The sequence below is a fragment of the Aspergillus nidulans genome, chromosome VIII (genome assembly GCF_000011425.1).
Source record: "Aspergillus nidulans FGSC A4 chromosome VIII".
Classification (NCBI taxonomy): domain Eukaryota; kingdom Fungi; phylum Ascomycota; class Eurotiomycetes; order Eurotiales; family Aspergillaceae; genus Aspergillus; species Aspergillus nidulans.
The window spans coordinates 4,310,055-4,325,434 of record NC_066264.1 but is presented as its reverse complement, the minus strand read 5'-3'; the positions used below and the strand labels follow the sequence as shown (position 1 = coordinate 4,325,434).

General features: G+C 50.0%; 5 protein-coding genes across 5 annotated transcripts, besides 1 other annotated feature; 4 read left to right on the top strand and 1 right to left on the bottom strand.

Annotated features, from left to right (window-relative positions):
- Positions 1 to 15,380: part of a sequence feature (contig 1.5 561..450355(-1)) that runs on past both edges of the window.
- ANIA_00172 (uncharacterized protein) lies at positions 3,061 to 5,244 on the top strand (the record flags this gene model as incomplete). Its single annotated transcript, XM_652684.1, has 3 exons — positions 3,061 to 3,504; positions 3,560 to 3,745; positions 3,808 to 5,244. The coding sequence occupies 3 exons, from the start codon at positions 3,061 to 3,063 to the stop codon at positions 5,242 to 5,244; spliced, it is 2,067 nt and encodes a 688-aa protein (XP_657776.1).
- ANIA_00173 (OTU domain-containing protein) lies at positions 6,225 to 8,075 on the bottom strand (the record flags this gene model as incomplete). Its single annotated transcript, XM_652685.1, has 4 exons — positions 6,225 to 6,253; positions 6,556 to 7,276; positions 7,335 to 7,762; positions 7,835 to 8,075. The coding sequence occupies 4 exons, from the start codon at positions 8,073 to 8,075 to the stop codon at positions 6,225 to 6,227; spliced, it is 1,419 nt and encodes a 472-aa protein (XP_657777.1).
- Positions 9,203 to 10,525, top strand: ANIA_00174 (FAD-dependent oxidoreductase; the record flags this gene model as incomplete). Its single annotated transcript, XM_652686.1, has 5 exons — positions 9,203 to 9,231; positions 9,293 to 9,430; positions 9,502 to 9,605; positions 9,655 to 9,758; positions 9,806 to 10,525. 5 exons carry the CDS (start codon positions 9,203 to 9,205, stop codon positions 10,523 to 10,525), a joined length of 1,095 nt encoding a protein of 364 aa, XP_657778.1.
- ANIA_10025 (uncharacterized protein) lies at positions 10,879 to 11,948 on the top strand. The gene is made up of 2 exons (XM_050611035.1): positions 10,879 to 11,553; positions 11,620 to 11,948. The coding sequence occupies exons 1-2, from the start codon at positions 10,887 to 10,889 to the stop codon at positions 11,934 to 11,936; spliced, it is 984 nt and encodes a 327-aa protein (XP_050469306.1). The 5' UTR covers positions 10,879 to 10,886; the 3' UTR covers positions 11,937 to 11,948.
- ANIA_10033 (TVP15 family protein) lies at positions 12,261 to 13,533 on the top strand. The gene is made up of 4 exons (XM_050611034.1): positions 12,261 to 12,567; positions 12,638 to 12,753; positions 12,812 to 12,901; positions 12,963 to 13,533. Exons 1-4 carry the CDS (start codon positions 12,548 to 12,550, stop codon positions 13,136 to 13,138), a joined length of 402 nt encoding a protein of 133 aa, XP_050469305.1. The 5' UTR covers positions 12,261 to 12,547; the 3' UTR covers positions 13,139 to 13,533.

Here is a 15,380-nt window from a genome sequence, read left to right as displayed (position 1 = left end):
CGGCACGCAGAGATCCTTTTCGAGAATTTGCTCTCTAAAAAGTGCAGCCCCTCATCCGTAGGCTCGAAGTATGCAAACAGTTAGTAAAGGAACTAAGAATTCTTACGGCAGGCATGATAATAATAGTTCCCATGTGGTAGTGCCAGCAAGGCACCGGTAAGCATGACATCGGCGGTAGAGGTTCGAAAGAAGGATGCATCATAGTACTGTGCGCCTCAATGAAGTCAGCTAGACTAGGTGTTCAGTAGGGTTCAAGTTGAAACTTACCCCGCAAGGAGAGAAACAGTTCATAATCGACGACGTCAGAAATTTGTCCGCAAGGTGTGCCGCATCTGGGATTTATGCTGTGGTGATGGAAGCCAGGCAGGGATTCAAGAATGTCACGCAGGCATACCGAAGGCAGACCTTAGCTCTACTGGAGAGCAATTGCGCTGGTAGCACGCCTTCAAGAAGCCCTTATAGACTTGTCTCCTCTGTGCAACAGCGGTAACCGATATTCAGTCAGCTAACTTGCTTCCAAGCCACATGATTGACTCCTGCGTTCGGACAGAGAAAGCGACTGGCGGGTATTTTGGGCCCGAGAGTTGCTCTCAGTTGCCACTAAGTTTGGACAAATCAGGTTCTCTGCCAACGGTTGGCAATCATTCTCCGGCCATACTCCATAGTATATCCACGTGGAAATCTTTGACAGCGGTGGGTCGCGACTCGTAGTAGCTCCAACTCCAAGTCCGTCCAAAGCTCAACCGTGGTTCGTTACCGGAGTTCGAAGACCGAAACAAATACAGGCTGACCGTCCCAGGCGACAGAGACGAGCTTCTCTCTAGCCGGAGGGCAGCGGCGTGCATACGAATATAGCAGTGACGTTTGCGCCTTACTCAATATAACGAGACTGTTCACTGACGGGTTCGGACGATGGCACTTGACTTACAAAACTCTGCAGAGATCAGACCAGATAGTGATGATGGTAATGAAGAACTCAGTCGTTGTTGTCCAACTTCACTTTCGAGTCGGACCTCACGTCTTGACTCTAAATTTTCTGCACCTGAGTACTGAGTCAAGGATCCATCAGAGCCTGAGCTGCTGATAAAATTTCAGCAAACGCCATCCACTGCATCGTGAATTCCCTTTCGTGGAACTGTGGCGTCAGGTCAACTTGGATGTTCATAAATCGGTTCCTGAAACTTAGGCTGCATGAAACAGAATATTTACATTGTCAAAGCCATTTGACAGCAAGCGTGTTGCGTTTCCAGACCCGAATCGAGTGAGCCATAGTGAGCTGGCGTTGTGATCGAGTCTAGACAAGCTGGGAACGGGCATGGCACGTGTTGTTGTGTGCCTAGAGTGTTCAACGAATCATGTGCAGACTGCATGCAGCCGCAATTTGGACCTGGACCTTCAGTTCGTCCAACCTGCATCACCCCAGGTTTGGTGACTCGAACGCCAACTGGACAACGCTCAAACAATGTGGACTGTTAGATGGTATTCAGAATTCGCTGATACATTCCATATTTCTTCGTCTTTAAAAACGACAATCCTTCGGAGTCCCCTAAGCAGGAGCTGACACGAAGGTGCGACTGGCAAAGCCTTACAAAACACAACCGAGTCAGGTTAAAGTTTGACTATGCGGCCTTCGAGCTCTGACTTGCTGACGACCGACAGAAATCTCAAGTTATTCCGTGGCCCATTCGGTGACCGTGTGAATGCAATTATTGGCTTATTGACCTTTTGAATGGAGCGCTGTGAAGCTACAGTTTACAGCCGCTCAATTCGAGTTTCACCTCGTTGCGCTGGCTATCCAAGTCAATCCTGCTCATAATTCATTCTACCTCGTCTTAGCTTATGGCTGCCATGGTAAACGGAGAGACAGGATATCCACCGCTGAGAGCCGAGAGACCGAAGGAATCTCGCGGAAGGTCGGTTTGCCAATAAATCGCAAGGATTTCGATCCCACGAGGGCGAGTTAATTAACTTATGTCTAACAATCTCGGCTATCTGTGCACGAGAATGGGTGCGGTTTGGGCTGAACAGCCGCGGCGGTAGCGCTGCCTGGTCTAGCCTCAGATCTAAGACATTGGAGAACTTTTTGGTTCCGGAGCTAGGCTCTAGCGCGCTCTTACGGTTCCTATCAGGCGATCCGATCAGATCGGAGACCCAGTTAGTCTGCGCCCCATCGCCACGATAACACGATCTCGATGAGACAGCTGAGCTAGATTACCGTGGCATATCAATGTGAAGGAAAAGCAGGGTTGTCATTTGTTTCCGCTTAAGATCAAACCACAGCACTCCAGCAATGACTCGTCGTCTCGACCAGCAGGACCATGGCTCTGAAATATGATGGAGATATTCCAAATACACAAGGACGGCTGCAAAGGTGAGACGCAGCCGGAGTTTAAATTGCTTCAAGTGTATCATCGTTCCTGGTTCTGAACTCTTGTCAGATCTTTAAAACCATTCGTCTTGGAGAATAGTGGACCCGTTTTAATCAAGGTAGACAGGCCTGCGGAGCCCCTGGCGTCAACCAACTATAAGTTTATAACAAGCTCAGCTCGCCACATTTATGGACAAGGTGCTTGCTGGCTTTTGTTCCTTCACTTTTTTGTTCTCGTTCTCCATAGACCGGAAGGCTCCAGGTATGCGTATGTGTTGACCACTATGTATGCATTCTTTACTCTTTAAACCTGCTCGTCTTCTCCGAAGTCGACTTTATTCAACCATCGGACCATGTTGAATATGGATACACTCCCCACCGGGGACGTGGTCGTTGTTTCCTATTTACCGGGCTTCATTGTTCTCTCCTATGTCATCAGTGTCATGGGCTGTATAACTACATTGGAGCTTCTTCATCGACGGACATCAACTGCGGGCTTCTATAACTGGTACGCAGTTCCAACAGTTGCGACTTCTGACGGATTACAGCTCTAAACAAGCTTTAAAATTAGGTACCTGCTACTCACGTCTGCGGTCTCAATGGGTGGAATTGGAATTTGGTGCATGCATTTCATTGGAAACCGAGCGATTGTCCTTGGCGATGGAGACAATCACATTCAGGTTCTATACAGCATGTCATTCACCGGCGTCTCCTTCATCCTTCCCGTGTGTGTTCTGCTTGGGGCCTTTTATGCTGTTGGTACAAGCGAGAAGGCAGGATACACAAGGATCTTTACAGGAGGAGTGTTGACGGGAGGCTCAGTGTGTGGCATGCATTACGTTGGTCAGTTAGGCATTACCAACTACAAATGCAGCTACTCTGCCGGAAATGTCGCCGGCTCTGCTGTGATTGCAGTATGTGCTAGCATCGCAGCGCTCAGTATCTTCTTTCGGTGGAGAGCTTCGTGGACTAATCGTTGGTGGAGGCGCATGATCTGCGGCTGTCTACTGGCTCTGGCTGTGTCCGGCATGCACTGGACTGCTGCAGTCGGAACAACCTATAAAGAGCATGACCCAACTGCAAGCCGAGGTGGCCAGTTATCAAGGACTCAGACAGTCATCATATGCTCAGTCCTGGTTAGTTTCTGATGCTTATCAACGGGCACCTTCCCAAAATGCTAACACAATCTAGGCCTGTGTCGCCTGTGGCATCCTGTCGGCATGTGCTATAACTGCCAGTGGTGACCATAGACGTCTGAGAATGCAAGCGCAACAGCTGGTGCTGGCCTCTGTTTTCTTTGACCTGGAAGGTCGAGTTATGGTCACACCACATGCTCTTCTTCCCACCCGAAAGATAGTCGACCGTTATATCGGCAAGGTAAGTCGCTAAGCCTTCCCAGCGATCGCTACTCGCCACAAGCTTACGAACTCATTATGAAGACCTTCAGCGATGACGACCTCACTAGAACTCATCCTGCTTTTCTATGGGCCTTCCGGGCAAGTCGGAATTGGAGTCTAATAAAAGAGGTTGTCCCTTATATGAGGGACAGGATAGAAGTAGAGGATGAGGCGCACAAGCGGTATATTGCGAAGGGTATAGATCCGGATCAAGAAGCCGAAGCCAATGCAGGGTTCGACGAAATGTTCAAGCGCCACTTTTGCGTGGCAGCGTATGATCTTGCTGACCAAGTTCGACAACCGCTGGATGATTTGGGTATGCTGTATGACGATGTTTTGACCACTTCTACCACCTCATCACGTTTTTCGCGCGCTATGGCATACTCCAAGCTACGTACTGGAAAGGGCCAGTTGTTGTTCACAGTGCGCCAGCTGAGAAAGCAAGAAGCCTCTCGGCTCGCAGCTTCAGGTTTTAGGTTTGCTACAATCGATAACGTCTCTTCTCTCCTCTCCAGACGTTTGAATGTCGTATCAGGAGCACTAGAAGTGCACCTCAAGGATATGCGCGACTTTGCTGCGTCTGGGCGGAATTATGAGCCTGGCGTTCATCTAGTCTCTTTTATTACCCGCCCTACGGTCCATGATCGGTTTGAGGTATTGACCGCTAAAGGAATGGGAAATCCGCTACCGTCAGTCACGCTGAAAGCGAAGCGCCTATCAGCGTCTCATTTGGAACTGATCTCGCATCTGGAGGGGTGGTTAGTCGCGACCTGTATTGACTGGCTGAGCTCCGACAAGGCACGAAGCTACAAAGGTGCCGACGAGTTTCGTCGAGACCTTAGCCGAGCAATGGCGGGCCTCGCTATGTCGCTTCCACCAGACCTCAATTCCGCATCTCGCTTCTTCCCACGACCTTTGATGGCACCGTGCCGCAGCACAAGAATCTCCGACAACAAAACATGCATGCTCCTGGCATTCTGCACAGTGGGATCCCTCAGCACCCGCGTCACTAACCCAGACTACGCCTTTATGCCCCTTCGCCTTTTCCGCATCCAGCAACAGGTCAACAGCGGCGCTACTGACGTCGACGGCCTCGCGCGCGAACTTAGCAAAGGAATTCTCTACTCAACTATCCGCTCTAATTCCACAACAGACTCCGAATTGGCCCCTTCAGCCCGCCGCATTTTCAACCTCAACCTTTGGTCATCGCACAGACGAGCACGTGATCGCAGCACAAGAACCCTACCGTCCCAGGAGATTCTCACGGACAGCATGCCATTAGGCGATATCATAGTCCAGAAAGAAGTCAAAGTAGATGTGGCGAGGATAGCGGATCCTGCCACTGAGGCAGCCTTGGGAAAACATACTTCTGTCACAGTTGTAGAGGCTGGTGACTCGACTGCACAGACTTATGTTGATGAACTATATAATCTCTGCTATGCGCCCGGGCTGCGTCTGCGCCCTAGTCCAGGCTTTTGAGGATCTCGGTTTGGCATACTATTCTGCCTGGCTGATACTCACCATCTCACTCGTCTATTCATCTCCGCTTCTTCCAACCTACATCCCGTCCAGGGTTAATCGGTGACTGCGCCTCCGAACATTAATGCGCCCATATTGCCCTAATGAAGGCAAAATGGGCCTCTTGAAGCTATCCATTCCATCCACATACGCCCGCACCCAAGCTAATCTGGACCTTACTCTCCGCGCGAACCACCAATCTCTCAAAACAAGCACGAAACTACATAAACTTGACCGCTTAGTTGGACTTACCAGGATTTTGTTGACTATACTCCTCCGTATGCGATATGCTATGTTCTTGGTCTCGGCGCTTTCATTTCTATTTCTATTTCTATTTTTGTTTTGTTTTACGGCATGGCGCATAACGAAGAAGTGATGGGGGAAAAGGAAGACAGGGTGTACAGGGTGTAATGCTTTATCATGTATATATATAGGATAGAATTGGACAATAATGAGCAGCTACGCCAATTATTTGCAATCATGGCGTCACTATCGGATGAGTTGTGTCTGTCTGAGCCAGGCCTAAACAAAGGTCTGAAAAGCAATATAACTACGAAGAATCAATACATCTAGTCAGTTCTCTCTGAGATAGTAATTCATATTTTCTAGCTATAGTGAAACAGTCCAGCCAGATTTCACGTATATGAGCCAGAACAGAAGGGAGAAACACGCTCTAGATTCTAGAATAAAACAGCCCGCCAAAAATTCCCAAGGCAAGCATGGCATCAATGATATGTTTCTTTTCCCGACCCAAACGCCAAAGTAACTCCTGAAGCATGAAGAACAAAAACACCACGCCCATTTGCGCCATCATAAGAGAGACGCCAGATAATAAGTGTGACGCGCTAAATGCAACAATCTCTACCCACGCAGGAAGAGAAAGGCCCAGATGCAAGCCTTGAACCGTGTACTATGCCAGGAAAGTGATTCCGCCGAACCGATCAACGCCCCATGATGGTATAATGTGTACCTGTGCTCGCATGTAGGATAGAAAGCAAGAACTGGTTCGTCGTCGACGGTGGCACGCAAAAGGCTAAAAATGCTGTTTGATACCGGAGAAATTCAAAACAACCGCTAAGTCGCTGACACAATATACTCTGGAAAAGAAACCATGAGAGACGGGGCCGCCCAATGCGCTTGAATGCAATCGTGGATTGATGTGATAGGGAGAGGATAACGAGACGGTTGCGTAAGAGAAAAGACGGACCAAGAGAAAACTTCGGAGAGAGACGAAAAGTGCTTATGTATTTCGGCTCCGAGAGATGCGCTTACTTCGGCGTAGTTTTTGCTCGTTGGTGTTCGGTTCACTCTGTTGGCTTGAGGTTTCACTGATATCTGCGGTCTGTTTGTTCCTGGACTTCAATCTCCTACCCTGTTTCGCGAGTGCTGAGCTTTCTTCAAATGATTCGGTGGAGCTGGCTTCTGTAAGCTCTCTAGCAGTTTCGGCTGGTGACTTAGAAACAGCCTTATCGGGGCTCACACGAAGACGCAAGGAGACAAGGTCATTTTGATCATCTCGGAATGCAATCCCAACTGTAACATCTGGGAGGATCCGACGCTTTTGCTCGCGAACTCGGGAGCGCCGTGAAGCCGGCCGCGGGTTTTCTTCTTCGTCGGTATCATCAGCTGAGCGTTTGCTCCCAGTGCTAAAGGGAGATGAGGAGCGCGAAGAGGGTTGAAACCGCGACTTCATGATTGCTCGGGAAGCGGTGGCTTCGGGTTGTTGCGTGTTTACATCGTCACCAAGCAGGTTCAGAAATGCATTGTCTATGTTGCCTCGGCACTGCTCGAGTACCTCAACAATAGTTTCACGGTCATACTTATCGCCGAGACCTGCCTGGATAGCTGATATTTTCCACGGGGAAGCTACATTGACCACGCCTTCGTCTGGAGGTGCGGTGCTGGTTTGTGCTGATTGTTCTGCTTTAGGGATACGCGGCAAGCCCGTATGAGGGCCTTCGCAATGGCGTACAGAGGAGTAGTGATGGAAATCCTGGTAAGAAGCGTGAGTATCAGACAAGAGAGCGGCAATTGACTTGAGTAGCCCTTACGTGAAAGGCAATGTGTATGGTTTCCCTTTCCTCGTCCGCCGGAGCGTGGACGTCGCGAAAGTTCTGAATTCCGTACATAGTATAAACGTTCACATCCTTCTTGAATGACTGACAAAAGGCCTGTATCTCCTCTGCTCCGCCCCACACGCCATTCTTCCGCGACTCTGCTACTCGGGAATCGAAACTTCGTTCTTTATCTTTGGTGGACGGAGGGGCAGGGCTGGCGGACGAGGAAGAGCAGTAAGAGTTTCGAGCAGCCTCAGCCGCCGCACGTCTAGGAGCTCTTCGCTCCCCACCAGCGGCAGCTATAAAGCTCATGAAGTAGTCCCGGTTGGCATGGATGTGATCTGCGAGGCGCGTCCGGATGTGGTCGGCATGGTTGAAGTCCCCGTACAATTGGTCCGATAGCGCGTAGTAGAGGCAGTTGCCTATGAAAATACCAGTTAGTCCACTGCACAAAGGATACAGAAATCAACGCGTTCTCTGCCATCGAGACCTACCGTCACCCTCTGTGGGAAGAGCATAAAGCCCTAGCTGAGTGAGACTAGGAAGCTCCAAGCATTCTGTGTCTGCCTTGCTGCGTGTATTTTTAGGGCCCCGGCGGCGGGATTCCTGGGGACCCTGCTCCGGCGGCTTCTCGTGCTTAGGGTCATTGATCGCCTGTAAGCTCCCTTCAGGATGATCATTGTGACGAGGAGCGATTATAGGCACGATCCTGCCGCCTTTCGGGACATCTGCCATGATTGGAAAATCCCTACCCCGCGACGGTCCCTCATTGAGGACGGTAGAGAAGAGAGCTACGTCGAGCCAGAATGGAAGGGAAGAAGAAAGCTTGAAATGGGGAGCGAAGAAGGGTCGGTGGAGTGTGGAGCGAGGATCGAGGACTCGGAGGAGTGGAAAAAGAAATTACGGAGCTTTAACAAAACTGATAGCCAGGGTTGACTCGGGAAAGGTTGGATAACTAATTGGAAGCCCCGGAACCAGTATCAGAAAGGCGGAAAGAGAAGCTCGAAAGTTGCTAAAGCTTTTTGTTCCTCTAGTTAGGACTCGATGAATCACAACCCGAGCCAGACTGTCGAGTGAGTGAATAGCTTGGAATTTCCTTGACGAATCCTGCCTCCGCGTTTTGTATTGCGTAACGTGCAAACAGCTCACCGTATTTTTGTCTTTTTCCAAAGTTCCGGGCGCTCCTGCTTCTTCCGGTAATGTAACTGAACTTGGCAATCATGTATTATTACTGACGCGTCGCGTTTTTGCGAGATCGCTCAGTACCTGCGTTATCTAAGGGCCCATGTACTATATTTTAGATCTGGTGCTGATGCTAGTTGATATCAGTAAGTTCCAAGTTACCTGCCACATATCCTACACATTAATGTAATAACGAGAAGTATGGGGACGGATCCATGCTTAGCACAGCTGATAAGAAACCCCGCATTGCGGCAGTCGCAACAAAAAAAGTCCTGATAAGGAAAAATCAATATGACAATTGAGGATTCTAATGAGGCGATGACTGCTTTTATCCACGAGGCATATTCTGCTACAGGGCAGCACAACTGCTCTCAAGCATCGCTGTGTCACCAATGGCAGAATCGGATGTTGCATTCACTGCCCCACGTCCCATATACCGCAGTCTACCGGGCTATCAATCGCTAACGTATCGGCCCGATTGATAATGAGAACCATCCACAATGGATTGGGGTAGCTCTCGATTGCTACGTAGTGGTCCTTGGCGATTGTACCATATATTCTCTCCAACTCGTATTGCATGATTGTTTCCTTTTTTTTTCTCTGATTATATCTTCCCTCTTCTTTGAACTGACGCCGTCAAATCCCAACCTCTAACAATCACAAACGTGATTAAAGCCACAATGACCAAAAATAACATCGTGGTGCTCGGGTAATATGACTTCACAGACCACCTGCTATTCTGGATTTGCGAGCTAAGACAATATTTACAGGGCCGGGGTGTCTGGGCTCACGACCGCCTACCTTCTGTCCCAGGATCCCAGCAACTCCGTCACCGTCGTGGCCAAGCATATGCCGGGAGACTATGATATTGAATACTGTTCACCCTGGGCTGGTGCCAACTACCTTCCGTATGCGCAGTCCTACCATCCCTCTCGTCCACTCTGGAAACGACCGGTGTTGATCGTTGACCTCGATTCAGAACCGGACAGCCTGGCACCAACCATGCTAAATGGGAGCGAGCGACCTGGCAGCCATTAAAGGAACTGACCGAGAAGCATCCAGAGGCTGGAATCCACTTCCAAGGTATGCTATCTGGAAATGAAAGTCCGTGACATCCTTAACAAGTCACTAGAATCCATCGTTCACAACCGGAAAAAGGACCAGGAAACTACGACCGGTAAATGGTTCTCAGCCCTGGTCAGCGAGAACCCCTGGTACAAAGACGTTGTCCCTGATGTACGCTTATACCTCATATGCACACATATGGCTTACTAACAATTCAGTTCAAAAACCTTCCAAAAGACCAATTGGCGCCCGGTGTTGACAACGCGCAGGTCTTCACCTCAGTCTGCATCAACACTGCGGTATATCTACCCTGGCTAGTCGGCCAATGCCGTAAGAACGGCGCAGTGTTCAAGCGGGCAGTGTTCAAGCATGTCTCAGACGCAGCGAATGCTCACCATTCCGGGCAACCCGCCGATATTGTCGTGAACTGTACCGGCCTAGCATCTAAAAAGCTTGGCGGTGTCCGCGACGACAAGCTCTACCCAGGTCGTGGACAGATCGTCATTGTCCGCAACGATCCTGGTAAAATGGTTTCCATGTCAGGCACTGATGACGGTGAGGATGAACTCATGTACATGATGACCCGTGCAGCTGGCGGCGGCACCATTCTAGGTGGCTGCTACCAGAAACATCAGTGGGACCCATTGCCTGATCCTAACCTTGCCGTACGCATCATGAAGCGTGCCATTTCCATTTGTCCGGAGCTGGTAGGTGAGGGCCAGGGGATTGAAGGGCTAGACATTATTAGGCACGGCGTGGGCCTGCGTCCTTTGCGTGATGACGGGCCGCGTATTGAGGCGGAGATGATTGAGGGTGTTGCGGTCGTGCATAACTATGGACATGGAGGATTTGGGTATCAGGCTTCGTATGGCTGTGCCGCCGAGGCAGTGCGGTTGGTGAAAGACACTTTGCAGAAGAAAATCCGAGCGAAGTTGTGATTAGTAGTGAAAGGTCTCTTTGTAACAAATACCGACAGGTTGGGCCACCCGTGCAGACTGATTGGGAACTAGAATTAAATACTATGAGTTAATGTCCTTTCCCAAAATGAAATAAGAAAAAATAAAAATAATGGCAAAATAAAAGAAAAAGAAAAAGTAATTGACGTCGTTTATTACTGCTTCCCCACAGCATACCGGGGTATTTTGTAGACGTCGCCATTGCGTCACCACTATCATAGAAGACAAGCCAGGACGATAAACAACCTAAAGAATTAGCCCTTAAGTAGTTGTTTTTATCTACGCAGTAATCTGCAAGGATAAGAGGAAGTACGAGTAAGTTAACGACGCAGCTACAGCCAATATGAAAGAGTACAGAGCCCCTCAGGTCGAAGACGGCCTTGAGACCGACGACGTAACCAGCACAACAAAGCGCAAGAGAAGCATCGAAACACCTGAATTACAGGAGAAAGACTCAAAAGAGCTGAAGTCGCAGCGCCCGCGTAAAGCAGCCAAGTCTGGGAAACCGCCTGAAGCGGAAGATGATGAGGGCTATGTTGACGATGAGGGGGAGTTTGGCGAAGGGGAGATAGATGAGGATATGAGCGAGGAGGGTGACAAAGAGGGCAGCGAGGAAAATAAAGAAGACGAAGAACGCGAGAACGGCCATAAGAGCCAGGATAAACCGCAACGGTCTCCAAATAGGGAGAAGCTCGAGAAGACAATTGAGAGATTCGGCCGTGGCCCGCTGGAGGGAACAGCAATCGAGGGTAAAGCGCTTAGCGGCTCACCAGATACCATTCTCGCCATGCTCATGGACGCAATGTTGAAGTCGAAGCCAATGTCGCACGGTCTCACAGACCGTACTCTCAAGAAGCTTGTCGAGGTTGGATACCATGATATTCAGAAACTAAGAAACGCCAGCTGGGAAGAGAGAGCCATGGTATTGAAGGACGGCGGATATAATCGATACAGAGAGCAGGGGTCAACGAACCTTGGAAGATTGGTCGAGTTTGTGGACGAGAAATATGGTGTGCCTTCATCATTTCCGGGCCGCTGAGGCTCACTTGCTTGCTTGAGCTAACTTGGGGTCGCAGAGGGAGACCTTAACAATCTTATAAAGAAAGCTGGCTATGATCCTACGACAACGAGGCAGCTGATCAAAGAAGTCCACGGCCTCGGGGACCTTGGAGTCGAGCTCTTCTTCAATAACGTGCAAAGTGTCTGGCCCACTATCGCTCCGTTTGTGGACTCCCGGAGCCTGAAGACCGCCGAGGATGCTGGACTAGGGACAGATCTGAACGCCATCTATGAAAGTCTAGGGAACGACTCCGTGAGGATGTGCAAGTTGGCAAATGCTCTGTCTGCTGCGAGGTTAGACAAGCGAGTCGGTGATCTCGTGGCTATTCGATAGCCCTGCTTCGAGGTATAATCGTCAACTACAATATATATGGGTTTCTAGCCAAATAAATCGAGTCGACAACTTGGCCTTACTTTCTTCTTGCCCCCTCTGGTCTAGCAGTCCATATCCATCTCGTAAAACTGATCACTTCTGCCCTTCGAGGACGCGTACTCTCCAGTTAGCGCTCAGCCACATGGAGAGCCGCTTAGGAGCTGAGTCAGCTGCACTCGCCAGCCTTCTTGGCAGACTCGCCTGTTGCGCCTCGCAGGAAACGAGCTGGGGTTCTTGTTCATCTCCCAACCTTTCATCTCTCCCATGTTTAATTCTTGATTCGAAGCTCCAGTCGAGTATCAAATCACCTACTTCTCCGCTCATCACTCCTGGTCGACAGTCCGCAGCCGCACGCCCGTCATTCGCGACAATCTTGCTACCTAGCTCCCCTGACAGAACGTCAACCACAACCAGCTACGTGGTTCATCAAGACTTAGGCAACGGGCATTCTCTTCTCGCTGCGCGAAAGCTCCCACATCCTCATATTTTGACCTCGCTGAAGTCAATCTCACCGTCGATAACTCGCATCCCGTACCAGCTATAATCTTCGACGGACTTCCCTAAATTCCACAATGGATCTCTCTAACATCTTGTTCGTTTGCACCGGGTCCTCTGTTACGCGCATATGGGGGGTTGATTACTGACCTATACATCTATCTTAGTCGCTTCGCCAACGTGGCTGTTGGTGTCATTATGGTTCTCGGTGGTATCGCGCAATTCTTCCCAATTAGCCTGGGACATGTCATCACCGGTGTATACGTGATTCTCTTTGGTCTCAGTAAGATCTTCCCTCAGCGGACGAAAAACAGTGTGTGCATTGACGCTGATGTCTGTAGTCGTCGCCGGATTGGAATTCTTCCCCACAATCCCGGATTATGTCTACCGCTATGCGTCCTTCCTCTTCTCGTTCCTTGGTCGCGGTGTTTGTAAGTCTTCATTCCCAGGAGCTGCGTCGCTCGCAGTCTATGCACTGACACAGCGATAAAGTCTACATCTTCGTTGGATGTCTCATCCTGCATGGCCACGTTCTGCAATACATTGCTGGTTCCATCGTCGGCTTCCTCGGCATTGGGTATGCTGTCTTGGAATTCGTCCCCTCCATTGAGCCGCCGTCGAACATGCGCGAGGCCGACCAGAGCTGGGGTGCCGAGCAGGTCGTCTAGAGTTCTTAAAGCGTGTTCGTGGAAGCGGGAATTGCGTTGCGACAGGGCCGGCGCTACGTGCTCTGCGCAGCCATTACGATCGATGAACGGCCGATTGTTTCTGCGAAATTATATACCACGAAATGCAAGTATTACGAATTCGGGATTCTTATGATGAACGATATTCCATGAGTGTGACGAATGCCTCTGCGACGATGAAAGGAAGATACAGGTGAGGAGAACGGTGTGCAGGTATACGTCGTTTATCTGTGTGCGCGTTTGGACGGCAGGCGGTCTTGCTTGCCCAAAAGGCCATTGCAATCTATTTGAGCATGTTTCATCAATTTCGAATCTACTGATTCTTTGTCTGGTTGGTCTGCTCGCTAGCACTGTACCATACAACTTGTAGAGCTATTATTCTATTCTGATCGGTTATAACTTCTGTGGCAGCGAACTTAGTCATCCTATAGCAAGAATGCACGTATATAGTTGTACTCCACTCCCGGTTTTGTTTATCTGATCGTCAATAATAGCGGATCGCACTATACATCAATAACATCCCCTGCCTGCGCCATTATCTCGAGTGTCAAACGTCTAGCGCGAACCGAAATCGTTCCCGGCTGTTGGGCCAGATGCTTAGTTCCGAGAACCAAGAAAAGCTGGAGCCTAACTCTACGTATTATCTGATCCGCCGTTCCCGTCTTCCAAAGATTGCAAGCGCTGGCTAGGTTATTAAAGCGACTTTATCCCGTTATCAGGCCGGATGACCACAAAGTAGCCCAGGGGCGCGGGATCCATAGCTGAGTCAATGGAACTGAATCTTGGGTCCTAGTCCATGACTCTACCAAGCAAGCAAAGTCTGCGGAAACATCGCAGATTTGCAACCCGTTCCTCTAGACAACCTGGTCCTCATCCTCCTAGGCACACCGATCCACAGCTCATGTTTTCCCCGTCCTCGAGTGTGTCAGGGTCTTTGGGAAGAGTGGTCTGGACGCGGTAGTAGCAATACCGGTAGCGGTCAACCTGTACCAACTACACAGTCGTACCTTGGACATGGCCGTACAGGACAGGGATAAGCCGGGATCCGAGCGTGGGCTCTGGTAGGACGATAGGCTGATGGCAGCGTTGTATTAGTGCAATCATTATAGATCGATATCATGATTCTGGCATGGTCCTTGTTGTGCCATGTCGCTTCCCGTCGTTAGGAGTCATGCCATGGGCCATGGTCGGGAGTTGGTACTTGTCTGACCAGGGCCCGAATGTGTCGTGACAGGGGTCCTGATTGAATTATCTTGCCAAAGAATAAGAAATAAAAAATTTCTGCACCAACTTGGCTTTCAGAGACCCCAGAGACGACATCTATGTGTCTTTGGATCTTTCTGGTGTCATGACTTGCTGCCCTGTCCTCGTAACCTGGACGGTCTTAGTAAGGTAAGACTGCTGGGACGAATCACAAACGCCATAGATCAAACTTGTCAGCTCGGGGAGATAACGGGCGAAACTCCGGCGGCTCGACTGAGGCGATGGGCCATGGCCGGAACGTCTCGTCGCCCACCGAGTCTCGCTGCAGCCAATCACAGCAAGCGTGATGACACTACGCAAATGAGCACTGGCTTACCTGCATTCTCCTGATTTCGATCCTAAACTCAGACGGGCAGCGGTGGAGCAGCGATCTGGGGGGAAACGAAAGGCAATCAAAGGCAACAGGCAAAAGTCCAGAGTGAGCAGAGCCACTTTCTTACATTTCAGGCAGGGGAAACGACCGCGGGTCTCGCCCCCATACTAAAACTTATCATTTCCAACCTGTCGGACTCGCAAAGCCTCCTGAAAAAGCAAAAACGTTGTCGAAGGGGTCTGGAAAAGGGATCCAAGCCGAAGGGAAACCCCAGCGTTCTAGCTGTAGATCACTTGGGAGATCTAACGACTTGTGATAAGTCCCAGACGCCAGCTGCCACACTGTCGGAACCCGGAAGGGCCAGAGAGAAACAGATAGAAACGACGCCCAGGGTTGGATTCGACCCGGAGGACAAAGGGAGTATTATCGTCGTCTCAAGCTTCATTATTTGCCAAGGTACGCTGCCCCTAAAGCCTCTGTCACGGTCATCATCATCAGTTGGTCGTGGCATTTCCAACTGTGTGGTCGACAGGGTCAGATCATATCTTCTCCTTGCTATCATTCTTGCCATCATATCTGATCTCTGTCGGCGCCGATCTTTCTTATCCTACTTCTGCGCCCTCTTGCTTACAAGTACTTTTGTTTGCG

What these genes read in the sequence shown, in the direction of transcription:
- ANIA_10025 (XM_050611035.1), top strand. Translation starts at nt 10,887, where the DNA reads ATGAAAGAGTACAGAGCCCCTCAGGTCGAAGACGGCCTTGAGACCGAC. An exon ending in GTTTGTGGACGAGAAATATG is followed by an intron (nt 11,554 to 11,619) that starts GTGTGCCTTCAT and finishes TTGGGGTCGCAG; the next exon opens with AGGGAGACCTTAACAATCTT.
- ANIA_10033 (XM_050611034.1), top strand. Translation starts at nt 12,548, where the DNA reads ATGGATCTCTCTAACATCTT. An exon ending in ATGGATCTCTCTAACATCTT is followed by an intron (nt 12,568 to 12,637) that starts GTTCGTTTGCAC and finishes CATCTATCTTAG; the next exon opens with TCGCTTCGCCAACGTGGCTG. An exon ending in GTTCCTTGGTCGCGGTGTTT is followed by an intron (nt 12,902 to 12,962) that starts GTAAGTCTTCAT and finishes ACAGCGATAAAG; the next exon opens with TCTACATCTTCGTTGGATGT.